The 18,023-nt window shown below is 36.3% G+C and overlaps 1 protein-coding gene across 2 annotated transcripts; it reads left to right on the top strand.

Annotated features, from left to right (window-relative positions):
* The first annotated feature begins 3,378 nt into the window (after window positions 1-3,378).
* Window positions 3,379-16,120, top strand: LOC138329663 (sulfotransferase 1C2-like). 2 transcript variants are annotated; one of them, XM_069276905.1, is made up of 7 exons: window positions 3,379-3,399; window positions 5,114-5,155; window positions 6,543-6,746; window positions 7,740-8,051; window positions 11,604-11,713; window positions 15,075-15,243; window positions 15,632-16,120. In XM_069276905.1, the coding sequence occupies exons 2-7, from the start codon at window positions 5,134-5,136 to the stop codon at window positions 15,739-15,741; spliced, it is 927 nt and encodes a 308-aa protein (XP_069133006.1). In that variant the 5' UTR covers window positions 3,379-3,399; window positions 5,114-5,133; the 3' UTR covers window positions 15,742-16,120. The 2 variants fall into 2 exon arrangements, with proteins under 2 accessions (XP_069133006.1, XP_069133005.1); XM_069276904.1 differs by lacking the exon at window positions 3,379-3,399 and adding an exon at window positions 3,458-3,646 and having other exon boundaries at window positions 15,632-16,119.
* The last annotated feature ends 1,903 nt before the right edge of the window (window positions 16,121-18,023 follow it).

Below are 18,023 nucleotides of genomic sequence, written 5' to 3'. Positions count from 1 at the left end.
AATCACGTCTGCTGTTACCAAAACGTTAAGCACAACCGGATACAAAAAGTTGATTTCCACCATTTGTTTTATCCGTTAGACATAGGTAGGATATCTTTATTGCAAGAACGAAATATACATATATATCTTTATAGAAGATTGATTCCAGCATAGTAAGGATAGTTTTATAATACTGCCCGGTTCGGTGAGGACCACTTTGCAGAACACAAAACCCAATGTCAGATTAAATAGTACTGGTTCTCTTCTATTTTTAATGTTGTGTTCAGTTATCATAAAATTCATCAACAAGTTCAACTGTATTGGATATCCAATAAAGACACTGTATTCGTTATCTGTGCATGGCTTTCATATATAGAAGTACACAGTTTGAATGACTTGCACACTTTCCGTCCACTGTTTGGTATTCCAAAATTAGAATATATAGTAGAGCGTCCGTGGTGAAGGTGCTGTACATTTGGTGGTTGGTAGTCTAACTTTGTTTGTTTGTTTGTTTGTTTGTTTGATTTATTTACGTCCTATTAACAGCTATGGTCATGTAAGGACGGCCTCCCATGTATGCGGTGTGTTGCGTGTATGTTGTACGAGGTGAGTGTACTGGGAGACTGCGGTATGTTCGTGTTGTGTCTTCTTGTATAGTGGAACTGTTGCCGCTTTTTATAGTGCTATATCACTGAAGTATGCCGCCGAAGACACCAAGCAACACATTCCACCCGGTCACATTATACTGACAACGGGCGAACCAGTCGTCCCACTCCCGGTATGCTGAACGCTAAGCAGGAGCAGAAACTACCACTTTTATAGACTTTGGTGTGTCTCGGCCAGGGGCTAGAACCCAGAGCCTTCCTCACAGGGGCAAACGCTCAACTCAAGGCCAAAAGTGAGGCGGTGCCAAGGAAGGCATTAGGAAAGATAAAGTCAGTTAGGAAGAAGAGAAAAGATAAGATCCTAAATTTAGTCGCCTTTTACGATCATGCAATAGGGGCAGCAGGTACAATTCTAACGCCCAACCTGCAGGGCTGTTTTCTAACTACTGTCCAAGAACATTTGTATCTGGAATGTGTGTACATGTATATATATTTTAATGACTTGTTCAGTATGACAGGTAAATCCGGATATGATAAAAAATAGATACCTACAACCATGCAAGAACAACGAACATCAAAAGTGTTTCTATAATAAGAGGATAAAATATTCTTCTGAAGGGTTACAACTATGTCAGTTTGGACAGTAAGATTGATTTTTTGTTTGTTTGTTTGATTAATTAACGTCCTATTAACAGCTATGGTCATGTAAGGACGGTCTCCCATGTATGAGGAGCAAGCCTCGGGTTGACCGGCCAAAATCTTTCACTCGGGATGAGATATCCCTGTCCACTTCACAGACCCATGTAAGATTCTTTTTCTCCATACTTAGTAGAAAATACGATGAAATTCCACTTGGTTTCCAGCTTTTTCATCGCGCCATTCTCGCAGGAACGTCGTTATGCGTCAAAATTGTTGACGTCATCTACAATGCGCGCTGCAGTTACGCCGCATGTATTGACGACGTCATGTTATTGTCTAGCGCGTGTGAGCTGTCTTACACCTCCCTGTGTAAGATAGAGATACATGTATATTTTCCCTAGCAACTACGGGATATCCCTGTGAAGTATGGGAGAAAAAATATTCTTTTGATGGGCTACAATGATGTCAGTTTGGACAGAAAGATTGATTTTTTTGTTTGTTTGTTTGATTAATTAACGTCCTATTAACAGCTATGGTCATGTAAGGACGGCCTCTCATGTATGCGGAGTGTTGCGTGTATGTTGTTTTGAGTGACTGCGATATATACATGTTGTGTCTTCGTTTATAGTGGAACTGTTGCCGCTTTTTATAGTGCTATATCACTGAAGCATGCCGCCGAAGACACCAAGCAACACACCCCACTTGGTCACATTATACTGAAAACGGGCGAACCAATCGTCCCACTCCCTGTATGCTGAGCGCTAAACAGGAGCAGAAACTACCACTGTTATAGACTTTGGTGTGTCTCGGCCAGGGGAGAGAACCCAGAGCCTTCCTCACAAGGGCGAATGCTCAACTCAAGGCCAAAAGTGAGATGGTGTCAAGGGAGGCATTAGGAAAGATAAAGTCAATTAGGAAGAAGAGAAAAGATAAGATCCTAAATTTAGTCGCCTCTTACGATCATGCAATAGGGGCAGCAGGTACAATTCTTACGCCCTACCTGCGGGGCAAAGTAAGATTGAAATATGTAAAAATAACAATCGTGACAATGAAAAAGTACAATGTACAAACAATTGAATTTCATAATGCCCCAGTGCAAACCATCCTGATAGTAGGTTCATCTGAGCGGACGTGAGATATAATCATATTTCCAATCATCTAAAGGAAATTGGCATTTTAACAATTTTCCACGCGTGTTTTAGCCAAAACTATTATATCCCATACAATTCTTTTATAAAATCTAAATATATAATCTGTGTTTTTTAGTTCTTACTTGCCAATGTCTTATCCCTCTGTCCTTGAAACTGCTGCATGACTGGTAGTTTGGCCCTAAATGACCTTAGTTGTCGATGGGCCGTAAAACACACACAAAAAAACAAAAACAAAAACAGAAAAGATTTAGGAGATTTAATTAAGTATCACATTTCTTGGAATGCTTAGAATATAATTTTACACAAATAAGAGTTCGAAATGAATTTCGACTGTAATTCCAGAAATCAGGATATTTACGTATACAGTGCTGTAAAATGAGTACACACGGTCAAACTAGGAAACCAAGTTGCAGTCTGGCATTTCATTTCATATATTGACAGTGATACCAACATTAATAAAGTGAGAAAAAAATCATGTAAAATTACAAAAAGATCGCCACCATATTATATCACATAACATATAGTTGTAGTGCTAGTAGCATTAGTGTATAATAATGCCGGTGTGTGACCTTAATTAATTTAGCACAAGTAGAGTTATCGTCCTTGGCGGTACTCTCTTACTCGTTTTGTATTAACCATGTTCGTTTTGTTACGGTTGTTTACCGAAGATTGTCTAGCGTGAGTCATCTTTTATACTGGCGCATGATAAACAAAATAAATCGTGTGTTGTAATCAATGCCTATAAAGCATGGTTGTCCGTGTCTTTGAATGAATATCACAGCCTAATTGATCAAAACATGGTTCTCAATAGATTACTGAAGGGAATAAACGTCAAACATTTATGTCATGGCACATACCATAATGTAATGTTATTTTCATTGAATATCGTATAACATGATGCTAACACACATCTCCCCGGGACATAAGTGCCCGATTAATAGGTCGCATATGTATCTGGGTCGTTTTTCCGTGTATATGTGTATACACAATCTTAAGATACGTGCACATAGGTCTCCAAAGGTAAGGTAAGTGAACGCTAATCTAGATATATTGTTGATTTTAATATCTCGGGTTTGTATATACACTGTAATAAAGATATAAATAGCACAGGTGCATGTAGATTCACTAACCCGGAAGGCTATTTTCAAGATATGGTCATCATTTTGACATCCTTAGGTCAGTTTCAAGGACTATTTCTACCACCATCATTCCCAGAACGGTATTGATGCGTTATTGTATGTGACAAAATTTAAAGTACCCAGTGTTAATGAGGTAAGTGACGCGTAATGTATGTTGTATCTTGTTTATGTACTGATGTAAGGTTAAATTTGACCTTTCCAAGGTCATCTATTATAACGCATACTATGTAATCATTACGCTGTGTCGGATGGAGCGTAGATAAGCATCAGGTACTTAATTTATGTCCATTATCATATGTGATTATTTGATCTATCCCATACGGTTTAAGATATGTTTCTGGAATGTTCAGTTTTTATGTCGTCATTATTGTTACATAGAACATGGCTTTGGAAACATTGAAACAAAAATTGGTAATTATAACAGAGGCTTCTTGGCGCCCACCAAAGATTTATCTATATCTGACAAATGAAAGAGGGATCTTTTCGCTGCTTTTCAAGCTTCAAATATCAGAGTCAAAGATGGCGGTCTGTAGGCCATCGGTTTCAAAATGTATATTGCAAATCTAGGGCCTATGTGAAGCATATATATAACTATGGAACTTGAGAATGATGAATCCTTCAGTACTTTCTGAAAAAGAGCGGTTACAACCTTCAACTACAATTGTATCAAAATCCAAATTGGCAGCCCGGCGGCCATCTTGTTGACCGTTCGGTCCCAAAATGCAATATGACTAACGAAAGGCGATTTAAATAGCCTACCATTTGATGATGATGGGCGAATAAATGATGAATGAGATGCAAGTACACTTATAGCATGGCAGGCCCTAGCTGTGAACAAAAATATTATTCAGTAGAATACTAAAACTTGAAATATTATAAATAATAGGCACCAATATTAAATCGTATGATGAAGCACTGGCCATGGCACAGGTTTTCGTCTCTGAAGCTTGAAATGTGCCATCACTTTATTTTGCATAATTAATCAATTTCTCCTGCAATAACAATGTGCGCAATATTACCATTCATAAAACAATAGAAAATAATGTCTTTCAAACCGTATGGATAATTTTGTATTTTATTTACGAATACTAATTATGTCGTCTGTAAATATTTCAGTAGTTTATTATTATCAATTAGGTTAAGACTAAAACATCTATTTGAAATTATCTTTGGTATAGAGTAATAAATTTTCACACAACATTGATCAACTGTATCATTATGAAAATGATAAATTATGTGAAATTTATGCTGTTTTTTATTCACCTTAATTACTTTTAAGACCTACATTTTTTATGTTAATTTGATATTAATTTATCAAACAAACATTCAGTGATTCCCATGGCAGGGTCATGTTTAGACAGAACTAACAGTATATATCAAATGTCAGTAATACATGTACAATGTATAAAGGTACAGTGATCTGATTCTGTGACGTCATGATTCGAATCCTTCGTGATTCTTACGCAGGCTGGTACTTAAACTTTCTAGAGTTTGTATAGATGTCTCAATTTATTATAATATTTGATATTTATATAATATAACACCTGTTTTTCTCTCATCAAGTATATGATAAATAATTGTACAAATTTTCTTTTTATAGTATTATAGAGACCGAGAGACATGGATTCTAGGGACAACGAGGGTAAGCAACTAAAGTAGCATGTTTAGCCGAGCTATGTTTAAGGACATATTTAGTAAAGTGCAATAACAGATTCATGTCTAAAGAGGCATTGCTTAATTTGTAACTTTTTATAGGGTAGCACAGTGACACTACAATGGAATAAGTTGTTTCCCTGCATTAAGTATATGTAGCATAACGGGAGTGGGACGACTGGTTCGCCCGTTGTGAGTATAATATGACCGGGTGGGGTATGTTGCTTGGTGTCTTCTTGTATAGTGGAACTATTGCCCTTTTTATAGTGCTTTATCACTGATGCATGTTGCCGAAGACACCAAGCAACAATTAATTAACGGATTGAACGCTTAATTGAATCCATAAAACACGATCATATGTTTTAACATATAATTTTCCGAAATTTAATAATTCTGTATACTTATGGCTTATTATGTTTTTGGAGAAGTGCTGATAATCTTTTACAATAAATCGCATATCGGTGAACGGCTCATTATGTTCACTGAGTTTGATGTTGTTCTCACAGTAGAAATGAATGTACAACAGATGTTTTACCTACTGGAATGTATAAATAAGCGTTATACACGACATAGGAATATTTCCTATGACTAAGCAAACTTTACAAATTAAAATCACTATAATACTATCAATGGGATTACAACAGATTAAACAATGGTAATCATGTTGCAGATAAGATACGATAAAATGTATGAGATATATATTTAAATACTCCAAAGTATTTTTATATGTCTGTATATCAAACCTTTGCAATTATTTTTCCACGTCTGCACTAGTAGTCCAACCTAGCCTGAAGGATCATATCGCGACTCAACATAACTAATAATGCATAACTTATTTTGAAACAAGAATTCCACGAAAGTGGATGTGTCGCCAGTACGGCAGTTTAAACATGACAAAAAAATTACAATTGCAAATAGTGTTAATAACTAAAAGTTATCAAGTCCCGTAACCAAGACATTGTCTGTTTTAACAATATGATAGTCCCGTAATTCTTGTAAATATTAACGGATTTTGACCAGTATCAAACTAATCAGAAATCTCATCGATATAATGTAATAAATCAAATGTGGTTGAAATCAAACAATAAATACTAATGTTATCGAGCGAAGACCATGGATTTATCTGTTTTGATTATTTCAAAGTCCTGTTACTCTTGCAAATATTGACGGGTTTTAACCAGTATCGAACTCATCCCAGATCTCATGAATATAAAGCAATATACCAAGATTGGTTGAAATCGGAAAATAAGTACTTAAGTTATCGCACGGAAACCGTTTTCCGGCCGCCGACCCCGACGACACGGACATAGTGATACTTATGTGTCGCACTTGCGTTGCAGGCGACACAAAAAATGATGGTATTATTTAAATTTCAGAGATAATTTATGATCAGAAAGATGTCTATAGTCTGCACTTTCCTGACGGGACATCCGAATCCATGATATCGATAGACGAGACGCATTTCAGCATGGATTTCTTACTGGAGAGAAAAGTCCCAAATCTCGTACCTTTAATAAGAAATGCTTGGAAGTTGCCATGTCGGAAGGACGACATTTTCATATGTGCCTTCATGAAAGCAGGTTTGTACGGTTGTCATGCTTTGTTAAATTGTGTTTCTTTGATATTTAATATTTACTAAACACAATTTACCATATGCACTATGTGTTGTTAATCAAAAGATTTAATTTGACAATTTTCACAGTGATCATGTCTGCATATCGAACCGACTATCACTTTGTCATAGAAACGTCCTTTTTTGGAGACGTGGTGTTTTCCGATATATATATATAGATATCTTTAGCAGTACATGTATTTTAACACCTATTCTACGTGACGTCACGAAAATCTCATCTGTCGCCCAACAATGACGACTTCCAGATACAAATGTATGCCGTCATTTATCAAAAAGATAATACCTATTTGAAACATACTTCAGAAATCGACATCTTTTCGGTAGCTTGAAACATTGCAGTTGTTACTTAACAAATATAACCTCGATACCCATTGCAGTTTCATGGGCGTTAACTGCTTTTAGTCAAAACCAATCCGAATATTAATTTTGCAGTAATAATTGGATAGTTTTCGAATGATTTATTTTGCTATAGATGATTAACATTATGTTATATCTTAAGCACGTGTCCGCATGATTAGTGATGATAGGTTCGAAGAACCATATTTTTGCTGGCTGTTCCAATATTTATTCTCCACGATGGCATGTGCTGACGGGAGCTTATTCTACCCGTGTTAATTACAGGTGTTTAAGTTAACGCTGATCTTTGATGCATTGAAGACAATGATTTTAACGATAATTAAGATAAGTTGTTGTCCAATATTATAATTATGTAAATATAAGATTAATTGTGATTGTTTCGGAATATTGATATCTCACGGCAGCTACTTTTTTTTACTTAAGATAAATTAATTCATATCTTTAAGGATGTAAGCCCAGAAGCTTTGTGTATTGGAGAGAAAGGGTGCATGCCTTTATAATAAACTCTTTAGATGATACATCTTCACTATGCTGACACTGATTATAATGGTCTTACATGTATATTCGTCTTTGTGTTGGCCAGGTACACACTGGGTATGGGAGATCTGTAAGATGTTGCTGTCTGGTACAACAAATTATGATCCCGACTCCAAGGAGAAGTTCATGCTGGAGTTCAGAACTACTGAACAACTAGATTCTGTGGCGTCTCCCCGACTTCTCAACACTCACCTTCTCCCTCGACAGCTGCCAACCTCTCTCCAAAACAACCAGAATAAGGTTATACTTATACAGAGGAATCCGAAAGACATAGCGGTGTCACATTACCATCACCTCACCAAACTCCATTATTATAAATGTAGTTTTTCGGCCTACCTCCCAGTCTTCTTAAATAAAGGTTTGTATAACTTAAAGATGCTCCACCGCCGACAGAGAATATATGATATTAATCATTTGAACAATAATTAGTGTTAAATCGTGTATATATATGTCTAATTAACACAAAAAATAATACAAAATAATTTATTTTCCTTTGGTGCATGAACAATCAGTACTTCATTCCATATAGGATATAGTGCGTCGGAATTTTTTCGGGATGTAATTAATTGTTTTTTTTTTTATATTTTTAACTTGAAGTAAAATTAGAAACTCAAACTTTTCAATAGTGGTAATAGTGTAAACTAAGTAACATTTGCAGCTGAAGAAAAATACTAAATCGTCTGTTCCTGTTTTTGATAGTGAAAAAATACCATTTGTCAGCGGTGGAGCATCTTTAATTAATCACCGTCATCTATAGCCGTATCATTATTAAACGATATAAAAAGGGCAAACAGTTCTACTATACAAGAGGAAATAACACGAATATACCACAGTCTCCCTAAACACGCACCCTACACAACTTACACGCTTAACATGCATGGGATTCTGTCCTTACATGACCCTAGCTGTTAATAAAACGTTAATTAAACAATCAAACGATTGAAATATGATTTCTAATATGGTATACGATATATACATTAAATTACGTCGATTTACTGTTGACAGTATGAATAGTACTACTTACTATTTATTTTAGAGGGGGTGGTTATTATATGATGGGCCCCATTCGGTACAACCGATTATCGCCGGCAGTTAGTGTACATGTGTAAGGCCATTAAATGTTTAATTTGAAATAATAATTTTCTCTTTGTATTCATAGCGAATCTTGCTTTCTGATTGGCAAATACTTTTTTGCATACACCAATGGAAAACAAAAACTGAGAATAGCGGGAATTCACGACGTTATCGTGACGTCACAATAGAGACATGGACCTTGCGTAATGATTTGAAAAAAGAACCCCTGGAAAATTACTAGAATCAAATAGAGCATATAATTAGTTATAAACATTGATGTCACTACGCGGATTCATACAGTTTGCAATCAATTTTGTTCAAACCCCGATAAAAGTTAAACAATAGTGACATCAATGCTTAGGTAAAGTTATATTACATGCTATAAATAAATAACATTAAACAAAATGTGTCCCTGTCGTGGCTTCAGTTATGAAACGATGACTCGAACGATGTAGGCTGTGTGTGTTGCCTTTTATTATATTAAAATCAAGTTGGCATTTATTGACAAGTCTCAGACCTCCTAAAACTATCTAGTTGACATGCATAGAGATATCTTCCATCAGCACATTTTAGTCATTTCACCGTTACAAACTCTATGAAATATTATCCAATTTACTATTGATAAAGGATATTTATTCAAGTGTAAAGATTACGACATGAAATGGATTTCCAAATAGCTCTCAAATACCATTAGTATGTCTCGTCGTTAGGGAAGCCTTGTTTGAGTCTATTTTTCCACCCGTGCAGCTTTCAGCTGATTCTACAAAAATATTGATAAAATTGTAAGATAATTTTAAGTTTTTACATAAAGTGGTGCTTGATTAGCCTAGTTCAAATTAGACAATCAAAATGTTTATACAAACTTGCAAAAAAGGTTGTTCTTGTTAAAGTTCGAGAACGACGTTTTACAATGCTTAACAAATTAGTTGTTACATTTATTCCAACTTAAATTGTTTATTATTTACATTACTGAATTACAAATCTTAAATGCTACCAATTGCAACCTAGAACCGGTGTCGCTATCATTGGTCGGAAGGACCATCTTCAAAACTTATCTGGACTCCGACTTCATTGTAGATTTAGTAACCTACACTGGAACTTAGACATTTGGAATACGTGTGAGTTAGTCAGGCCATACCCATTTGAAACCTAGTTCTTCGGGATTTACCGCCCCTAAAATGGAAAAGCTAGACAAATTTTTTTTTTAAATTACCGCCCCTATTTCAGCCAGGAAATCTGAAGAACGCAAGTCCGATTTTTCCCTTTCCGTTTCTGGTTTTTGCTTTAGAAACGTTGAAATTCTTATCACTTGAGCGCTTGAATCGGTAGGAAAACGAAAGTATAACTGCAAAAGGGAACCAGATTAAGAAAAAACGAATGAAAAAATGGCGGTTGTTTATGTTGCAACTGTGAGAACATTTGACAGAGATGTTGTTGTTCCTTGTACCATAAGACATTTAAAGATTTGTTCGATTATATAAACGCAAATGACGAAAATGTGATCGATGTGGTAGACGTAAAATTACATGCTTCAATCATAGATAATCCAATGCTTAAAATAACGCACTTTTTTCTTGTTCCGAATATTGGCATAAAATTCAATGTTTATCTTTTTTTTTTTTTTTTTTTTTTTTTGCTTTTAATTCATATCATGCCAACAATAGCAATACATGGAATAAATCTCCTTCTTTTTGTTTTGATTTTTTGTTCTCAAAGATGATAGCAAGGTCACAGAAACTAAAAGTAGGAATTAATGCAATTGAAATTAACATGATGATATTTTATGTGCTCATGGTTTCACTTTGCTTGTGTTTCAAGCTTTGAAAAAGCTATCTACTGATTACATTTATTACAACTGCTACAATAACATCAACAGAGCGGATCACTGCCTATCGTGTGAAACATACGAGTACATGCACATTGAATAGTCATCTGCCTATAACTACCGTGTGAAACATACAATGTAACTACAGTCTAGCTGTAGGCTATACGAGATTATTTGCGAGAGACAGCCTTTGACACTATGTGAAATTGTCATTATTGATATATTTTCAAGTGAAATTCACATTTTTTTGGTAAAACATTTCTTCAATACATAGCGAAGAAATTGTAATAATACGAAAGCCAAAGACAATGAAACCAACTTATGGGCCTAATGATATAATGTGTGCGAATTACGAAATTTATCAATTCACCATGTCCCTATTACCAGAGAATTCCGAAGATAATCTTAGGTTCACGATGGCCGAGTAGTTAAGATATCCCCCGACATATTACCACAAGCACTCCACCTCTGCGTTGTGAGTTTGAATCCCATGTGGTGAAGTTGCCAGGTACCGACTGCTGATCGGAGTTTTGTCTCCGCGTACTTAGGCTTTCCTCCATCTCCTTAACCTGACACGTCCTTACAAGACATAGTCTGTAAAAAAGAATGTTAAACTCATAAGACCAAACCAAACATGTCACATGACAGCCCCGTTCAGCCATGTCATGAAAATCGTAATACACAATTGTGACGTCACGAGTAATTTCAAAGTTATTAATTTAATATATAACGTTACAAAATTGTCATGGTATACAGACACGCCACATCCTATCCGGACTGTCCAACAGTGTAGAAACGAAATTGAAAGTTAAGCCTTCCTTTCGAGTAATTTTGGTTATTTGATTAATAGAATCTTATACTACAGCACCATTATATGGCATTTACCTGTTATATACATGTAATTTTATATTACACAGCCACTCATGAAATTTCAAGCATTATTTATATGATGTTAATTCATGTCTTTTTTACATATATTAATGTCCGCTATGTTGTTGGGTTTTTTTCTAGCGACACTATTCCACAACTGGTTTGACTATACAAACGCTTGGGAGGAAGCCTTATCAAGTATCTACAAAGACACGCCCATATTACAACTGTATTACGAGGACCTACAAAGGGTGGGTTAACGTTAGGTTATTACAAGAGTTGCACGGGGACTTAGAAAGATTGTTTCAGCCTAAAGGGGGTGTCCTGTTCAGTGTTGTAAGTATGTGATCGAGTGGGTTGTCCTCTTCAGTGTTGTAAGAATGTGATCGAGTGGGGTGTGTTTGTTCAGTGTTGTAAGTATGTGATCGAGTGGGGTGTGTTTGTTCAGTGTTGTAAGTATGTGATCGAGTGGGGTGTGTTTGTTCAGTGTTGTAAGTATGTGATCGAGTGGGGTGTGTTTGTTCTGTTGTTCAGTGTTGTAAGTATGTGATCGAGTGAGGTGTGTTTGTTCATTGTTGTAAGTATGTGATCGAGTGGGGTGTGTTTGTTCAGTGTTGTAATATGTGAGTAGTTGATCGAGTGGGGTGTGTTTGTTCTGTGTTGTAAGAATGTGATCGAGTGGGGTGTGTTTGTTCAGTGTTGTAAGAATGTGATCGAGTGGGGTGTGTTTGTTCAGTGTTGTAAGTATGTGATCGAGTGAGGTGTGTTTGTTCTGTGTTGTAAGAATGTGATCGAGTGGGGTGTGTTTGTTCAGTGTTGTAAGTATGTGATCGAGTGGGGTGTGTTTGTTCTGTGTTGTAAGAATGTGATCGAGTGGGGTGTGTTTGTTCAGTGTTGTAAGAATGTGATCGAGTGGGGTGTGTTTGTTCAGTGTTGTAAGTATGTGATCGACTGGGGTGACTGGGGTGTGTTTGTTCTGTGTTGTAAGAATGTGATCGAGTGGGGTGTGTTTGTTCAGTGTTGTAAGTATGTAATCGAGTGGGGTGTGTTTGTTCTGTGTTGTAAGAATGTGATCAAGTAGGGTGTGTTTGTTCAGTGTTGTATGTATGTGATCGAGTGAGGTGTGTTTGTTCTGTGTTGTAAGAATGTGATCGAGTGGGGTGTGTTTCTTCAGTGTTGTAAGAATGTGATCAAGTAGGGTGTGTTTGTTCAGTGTTGTAAGAATGTGATCGAGTGGGGTGTGTTTGTTCTGTGTTGTAAGAATGTGATCGAGTGGGGTGTGTTTGTTCAGTGTTGTAAGAATGTGATCGAGTGGGGTGTGTTTGTTCAGTGTTGTAAGTATGTGATCGAGTGGGGTGTGTTTGTTCTGTGTTGTAAGAATGTGATCGAGTGGGGTGTTTGTTCAGTTTTGTAAGTATGTGATCGAGTGAGGTGTGTTTGTTCTGTGTTATAAGAATGTGATCGAGTGAGGTGTTTTTGTTCAGTTTTGTAAGTATGTGATCGAGTGGGGTGTGTTTGTTCAGTGTTGTAAGTATGTGATCGAGTGAGGTGTGTTTGTTCAGTTTGTAAGTATGTGATCGAGTGGGTGTTGTTCGTTTATGTGATCAGTGTGTGTTGTAAGTATGTGATCGAGTGGTGTTTTTCAGTGTTGTAAGTATGTGATCGAGTGGGTGTGTTTGTTCAGTGTTGTAAGTATGTGATCGAGTGAGGTGTGTTTGTTCTGTGTTGTAAGAATGTGATCGACTGGGGTGTGTTTCTTCGTTGTTGTAAGAATGTGATCGAGTGGGGTGTGTTTCTTCGTTGTTGTAAGAATGTGATCGAGTGGGGTGTGTTAGTTCAGTGTTGTAAGTATGTGATCGAGTGAGGTGTCCTCTTCAGTGTTGTAAGAATGTGATCGAGTGAGGTGTGTTTGTTCAGTGTTGTAAGAATGTGATCGAGTGAGGTGTGTTTGTTCAGTGTTGTAAGAATGTGATCGAGTGGGGTGTGTTTGTTCTGTGTTGTAAGAATGTGATCGAGTGGGGTGTGTTTCTTCAGTGTTGTAAGAATGTGATCGAGTGAGGTGTGTTGTTCGTGTTGTAAGATGTGATCAGTGTGTTGTAAGAATGTGATCGAGTGAGGTGTGTTTGTTCAGTGTTGTAAGTTTGATCGAGGAGGTGTCAGTGTTGTAGTGTTGTAAGAATGTGATCGAGTGAGGTGTTTGTTCAGTGTTGTAAGTATGTGATCGAGTGAGGTGTTCTCTTCAGTGTTGTAAGTATGTGATCGAGTGGGGTGTGTTTGTTCAGTGTTATAAGAATGTGATCGAGTGAGGTGTGTTTGTTCAGTGTTGTAAGTATGTGATCGAGTGAGGTGTGTTTGTTCCGTGCCTTTGTGTTTGTTCAGTGTTGTAAGAATGTGATCGAGTGAGGTGTTTGTTCAGTGTTGTAAGTATGTGATCGAGTGAGGTGTTCTCTTCAGTGTTGTAAGTATGTGATCGAGTGGGGTGTGTTTGTTCAGTGTTATAAGAATGTGATCGAGTGAGGTGTGTTTGTTCAGTGTTGTAAGTATGTGATCGAGTGAGGTGTGTTTGTTCCGTGCCTTTGGAGGCATGCTTTAGTGTGATGTAGAACGCTATAAAAAGGTCAAGTGTTTCTACTGTTACAAGAAACATATGGTGTAGACTCCAAAATCATGCTGACTTACATACTGACAGCGTACTGCAAACACGGAGGGTCGTCCTTACTGGCTGTTAATAAGCGTTCAGTGTTGTAAGAATCGAGTTGGGTGTGTTTGTTCTGTGTTTTAAGAATGTGATCGAGTGAGGTGTGTTTGTTCTGTGTTGTAAGAATATGATCGAGGGGGGTGTGTTTGTTCAGTGTTGTAAGAATGTGATCGAGTGAGGTGTTTGTTCAGTGTTGTAAGTATGTGATCGAGTGAGGTGTTCTCTTCAGTGTTGTAAGTATGTGATCGAGTGGGGTGTGTTTGTTCAGTGTTATAAGAATGTGATCGAGTGAGGTGTGTTTGTTCAGTGTTGTAAGTATGTGATCGAGTGGGGTGTGTTTGTTCAGTGTTGTAAGTATGTGATCGAGTGAGGTGTGTTTGTTCCGTGCCTTTGGAGGCATGCTTTAGTGTGATGTAGAACGCTATAAAAAGGTCAAGTGTTTCTACTGTTACAAGAAACATATGGTGTAGACTCCAAAATCATGCTGACTTACATACTGACAGCGTACTGCAAACACGGAGGGTCGTCCTTACTGGCTGTTAATAAGCCATTAATCTAATCAGTCAGTTGACTATAACTGGCAATTGAAACAGTGATGCTGCAGATTATCTGCGAAAAAATTCCCATGGTACAAAGCATGTTAGGTATTTATGAATATGCTTCGCTAAAATGCAAATCGTAGTTATCAATTAATCTATTAGTGTTGTAAAAAGGAAAACATGTATTACTTTCTTATGTTTCATTTTGAATATGGATTTTTTCTTCTACCAAAGTCTGTGAAGCAGTTAAAGCAATACAAATAAAACCAGCATATCGCTTAAGTGGTAAACGAGTTACTTTAAACGACTACTTATTGTATGATCTTTAATACAAAGCGCAATTATAGAAACTGTTTTATGTTGTGACATTGACAGGATGGTTTGAAGAATATCCGCCGGATATCAGACTTTTTAGAGTTGGGCCGAGATGAGGATTTCATACGCCAGGTTAACACATGTTGTGGATTCGATGAAATGAAACACAATAAACTCGCTATGGCTAAAGCTCGAAATGATCAAATGCAAACGGTCATGTACCGTAAAGGTAAGATACACACGGAAACGACTGATATTGATGTCTCAAACATAATGTCTAAGGGTTTTCTCATATTCGGTATATTCACTAAATTATCTTTTATAGAACCAATTATGGCAATCAGTAACAGAAGTGCCAAACATTTACTTCACAACCGATACAACTATCATATATAATATTCATTCAAAGCATATTTCGATAAACATTTCCTGCATGTTAAAATGCATTTAGTTTATCATATAACTGGCCATGTCATCATTATCGTAAGACACATATTCAATAACACTATTATGTCACATGTAGTTTTGACGTCATAATCTATATATGACGTCGCATGATTGTCTCAGTAGACGGAAATATCACATCCGAACCAGTTAGATAATTAATTGTTTTACAGGCAAAATTGGAGATTGGAAGAACTGGTTCACTGTAACGGAGAGTGAGAAATTTGACAATATTTACCATTCACGTATGAAAGGTTCAAACTTCAGCTACACTTGGGAATGATACGTGGACTACGACTACTTGTCTTACTTACATATTCATTGTATTCATCAAAGTATATTTATATATTTTCATGTACAGAATACCTTTCATTTATTCTAAAAATTTCGGTAAACCCATTATCAATACTTTTTATCAATTTTTTATAAATGTAAGCAGAACGTTTCTATGCACTGTATTCACCACCATTGATTAAAATAATCAAGTATACCTCGGAAACATTGTTATTTGTACTACATTTCTTTGAAGCAAAGAAATAAAAGTGATGAATTATGAATTATACCGAATGTTTCTACAGATGGATAATACTAAACTGTCAGAATATTAAATAAACAGTACAGCTGTTGATTAACATGGTGTAAACTCTGTACGCATTCTAATGAAGTGTCTTGTCACAATTTGTCGACGTCATCAATAATTAAATAACGCCATATTGCTATGTTCTATATGGACCGTCACTTGAGGTACACACTGCTGTCATAAAATAGTCGCTCTGGGATGAACGAAAAGTTTGGTAGATTGATCAAACTTTGAATGAACTTGAACTTGAATACACAATGGTTTGATGATATTTGGCGTGGAGTAGATGACGCCATGTCGATCGTATAATTGTACATTGCATACTATAGTTCGACAATGAATTGTAAATTGTATACATACACAATTTACAATTCAGAAGAAAGTTTACTTCAAAAGAAGCTAAATAAGTAACATATCTTAATTTAGTTGCTCCTTATTAACAAGAATTTGACATTAACGGTTTCGTGATCTAGTTTAACTTTTGATTAATGTCGTTTTGCTGATGAATATATCACTTCACCTTATTTGCATATATTTGCAGACATATATGCATTTTACACAATATTCAATTTCAAGGAACAGGTCATACGACTCGTTCTTGTTGAATATAGAATTTGTTTAACACTCATTACACCAATTTATTTATTTTTCAAAATCTACAAAAGACACTCACTAAAGCTTATATTTGTACCGTTTAGTAAACAACTTTATAATAAATTCTATATTAAACGATCACTCGCTTTGTAACCTCTTCATGCAAATAACAAACTGTCTATTTATGACTAATTGCCTTGTGTTAATTCGATTTCTTAGCCGTAAATCAATTTAGATTGTAATTGATTGCCGTCGATAGGTTTTAATTTTGATTTTTTTTTTCATTTTTTATTTAATTTAATTAAATCGAATATACTCCTTCTATAGGCTGTAAAGATGCGTGCCCTAACACGTGTTACACCGGAATTAGAATGACCGACATATTCTACCGTATGTCACTGATTTCGCGAACAATGTTAAGGTTATCTGATTAAAGGTGTGAATAGCATACATCATTTAATTTGTCATTATGAAGGTTAATTAACCTCATTGTCACCTTATGTCGGTCACCCGAATAACATTACGGTGTGACGACAATCAAATGGTCAACGCTACAACAGCATCCGACTAGCGACTAATAGCTAGTCAGGGTTTAACCCGTATCATTTGTCGTGTCTGTAACTAGGCTTTACTTTACACTTTAAGACAACAATACGCCATTCTGGGTGTTATATCAAATAATGTAAAATATTATACTCCCGTTTCATTTATACTCGGCATAAAGGGGGTGGGACGACTGCATGCTGGTTATTTAGGGAGACTGTAGTATATTTGTGTTGTATTTCTTGTATAATGGTAACACTTGCCCTTTTAAGTGTTATATCACGGAAGCATGCCGCCGAAGACATCAAGCAACACACCCTATCCGGTCACATTATGTTGATAACGGGCGAACCAGTCGTCTCACTACATTAATGCGAAGCAGGAGCAGAAATTAACACTTTTATCGATTATGAAGTGTCTCGACAAAGAGACAGCCAAAAGTTAGGTGGTGTCAAGGAAGACGTTAGGAAGAAGAGATGAGAACCAAACATAGATAAGAGAAAAAGAAAAACAACCTCTATCAGAATCTCTCCTCCGTCCTTCCACCCTCATTAATTACGCTGCGTATAATGGCATCGTCATCACACTAGTGCATCAACTACATTGCTATCTGATATAACAAGCGTATAATAGTAAAACAGCTTACATATCGATCTCCTAGTTTAAGGAAGATTGTTGAAATCTGTCCTTAATGTCAGCTATTTTCATCACGGTCAGCTAACTTATGTGTGGACACTTATTCCTCATAGCTCAAATTTGAAATTGAGGGACTGGTCGAATAAAACATTTTATTTTATTTTATTTATTATTTTTTTTTTGCATTACAAATATTTTCCTCGAGCTTGAAG

This window comes from Argopecten irradians, chromosome 8, assembly GCF_041381155.1.
Source record: "Argopecten irradians isolate NY chromosome 8, Ai_NY, whole genome shotgun sequence".
In the NCBI taxonomy this organism is placed as follows: domain Eukaryota; kingdom Metazoa; phylum Mollusca; class Bivalvia; order Pectinida; family Pectinidae; genus Argopecten; species Argopecten irradians.
The sequence above is the reverse complement of the archived record's forward strand: the minus strand, read 5'-3'. Positions and strand labels throughout refer to the sequence as shown.

Excerpts from the sequence above, each read along its gene's own strand:
- LOC138329663 (XM_069276905.1), top strand. The coding sequence starts at position 5,134 with ATGGATTCTAGGGACAACGAGG. Across the intron at positions 6,747-7,739 it reads ATGTGCCTTCATGAAAGCAG|GTACACACTGGGTATGGGAG; the intron begins GTTTGTACGGTT and ends TGTGTTGGCCAG. Across the intron at positions 8,052-11,603 it reads CCCAGTCTTCTTAAATAAAG|CGACACTATTCCACAACTGG; the intron begins GTTTGTATAACT and ends GTTTTTTTCTAG.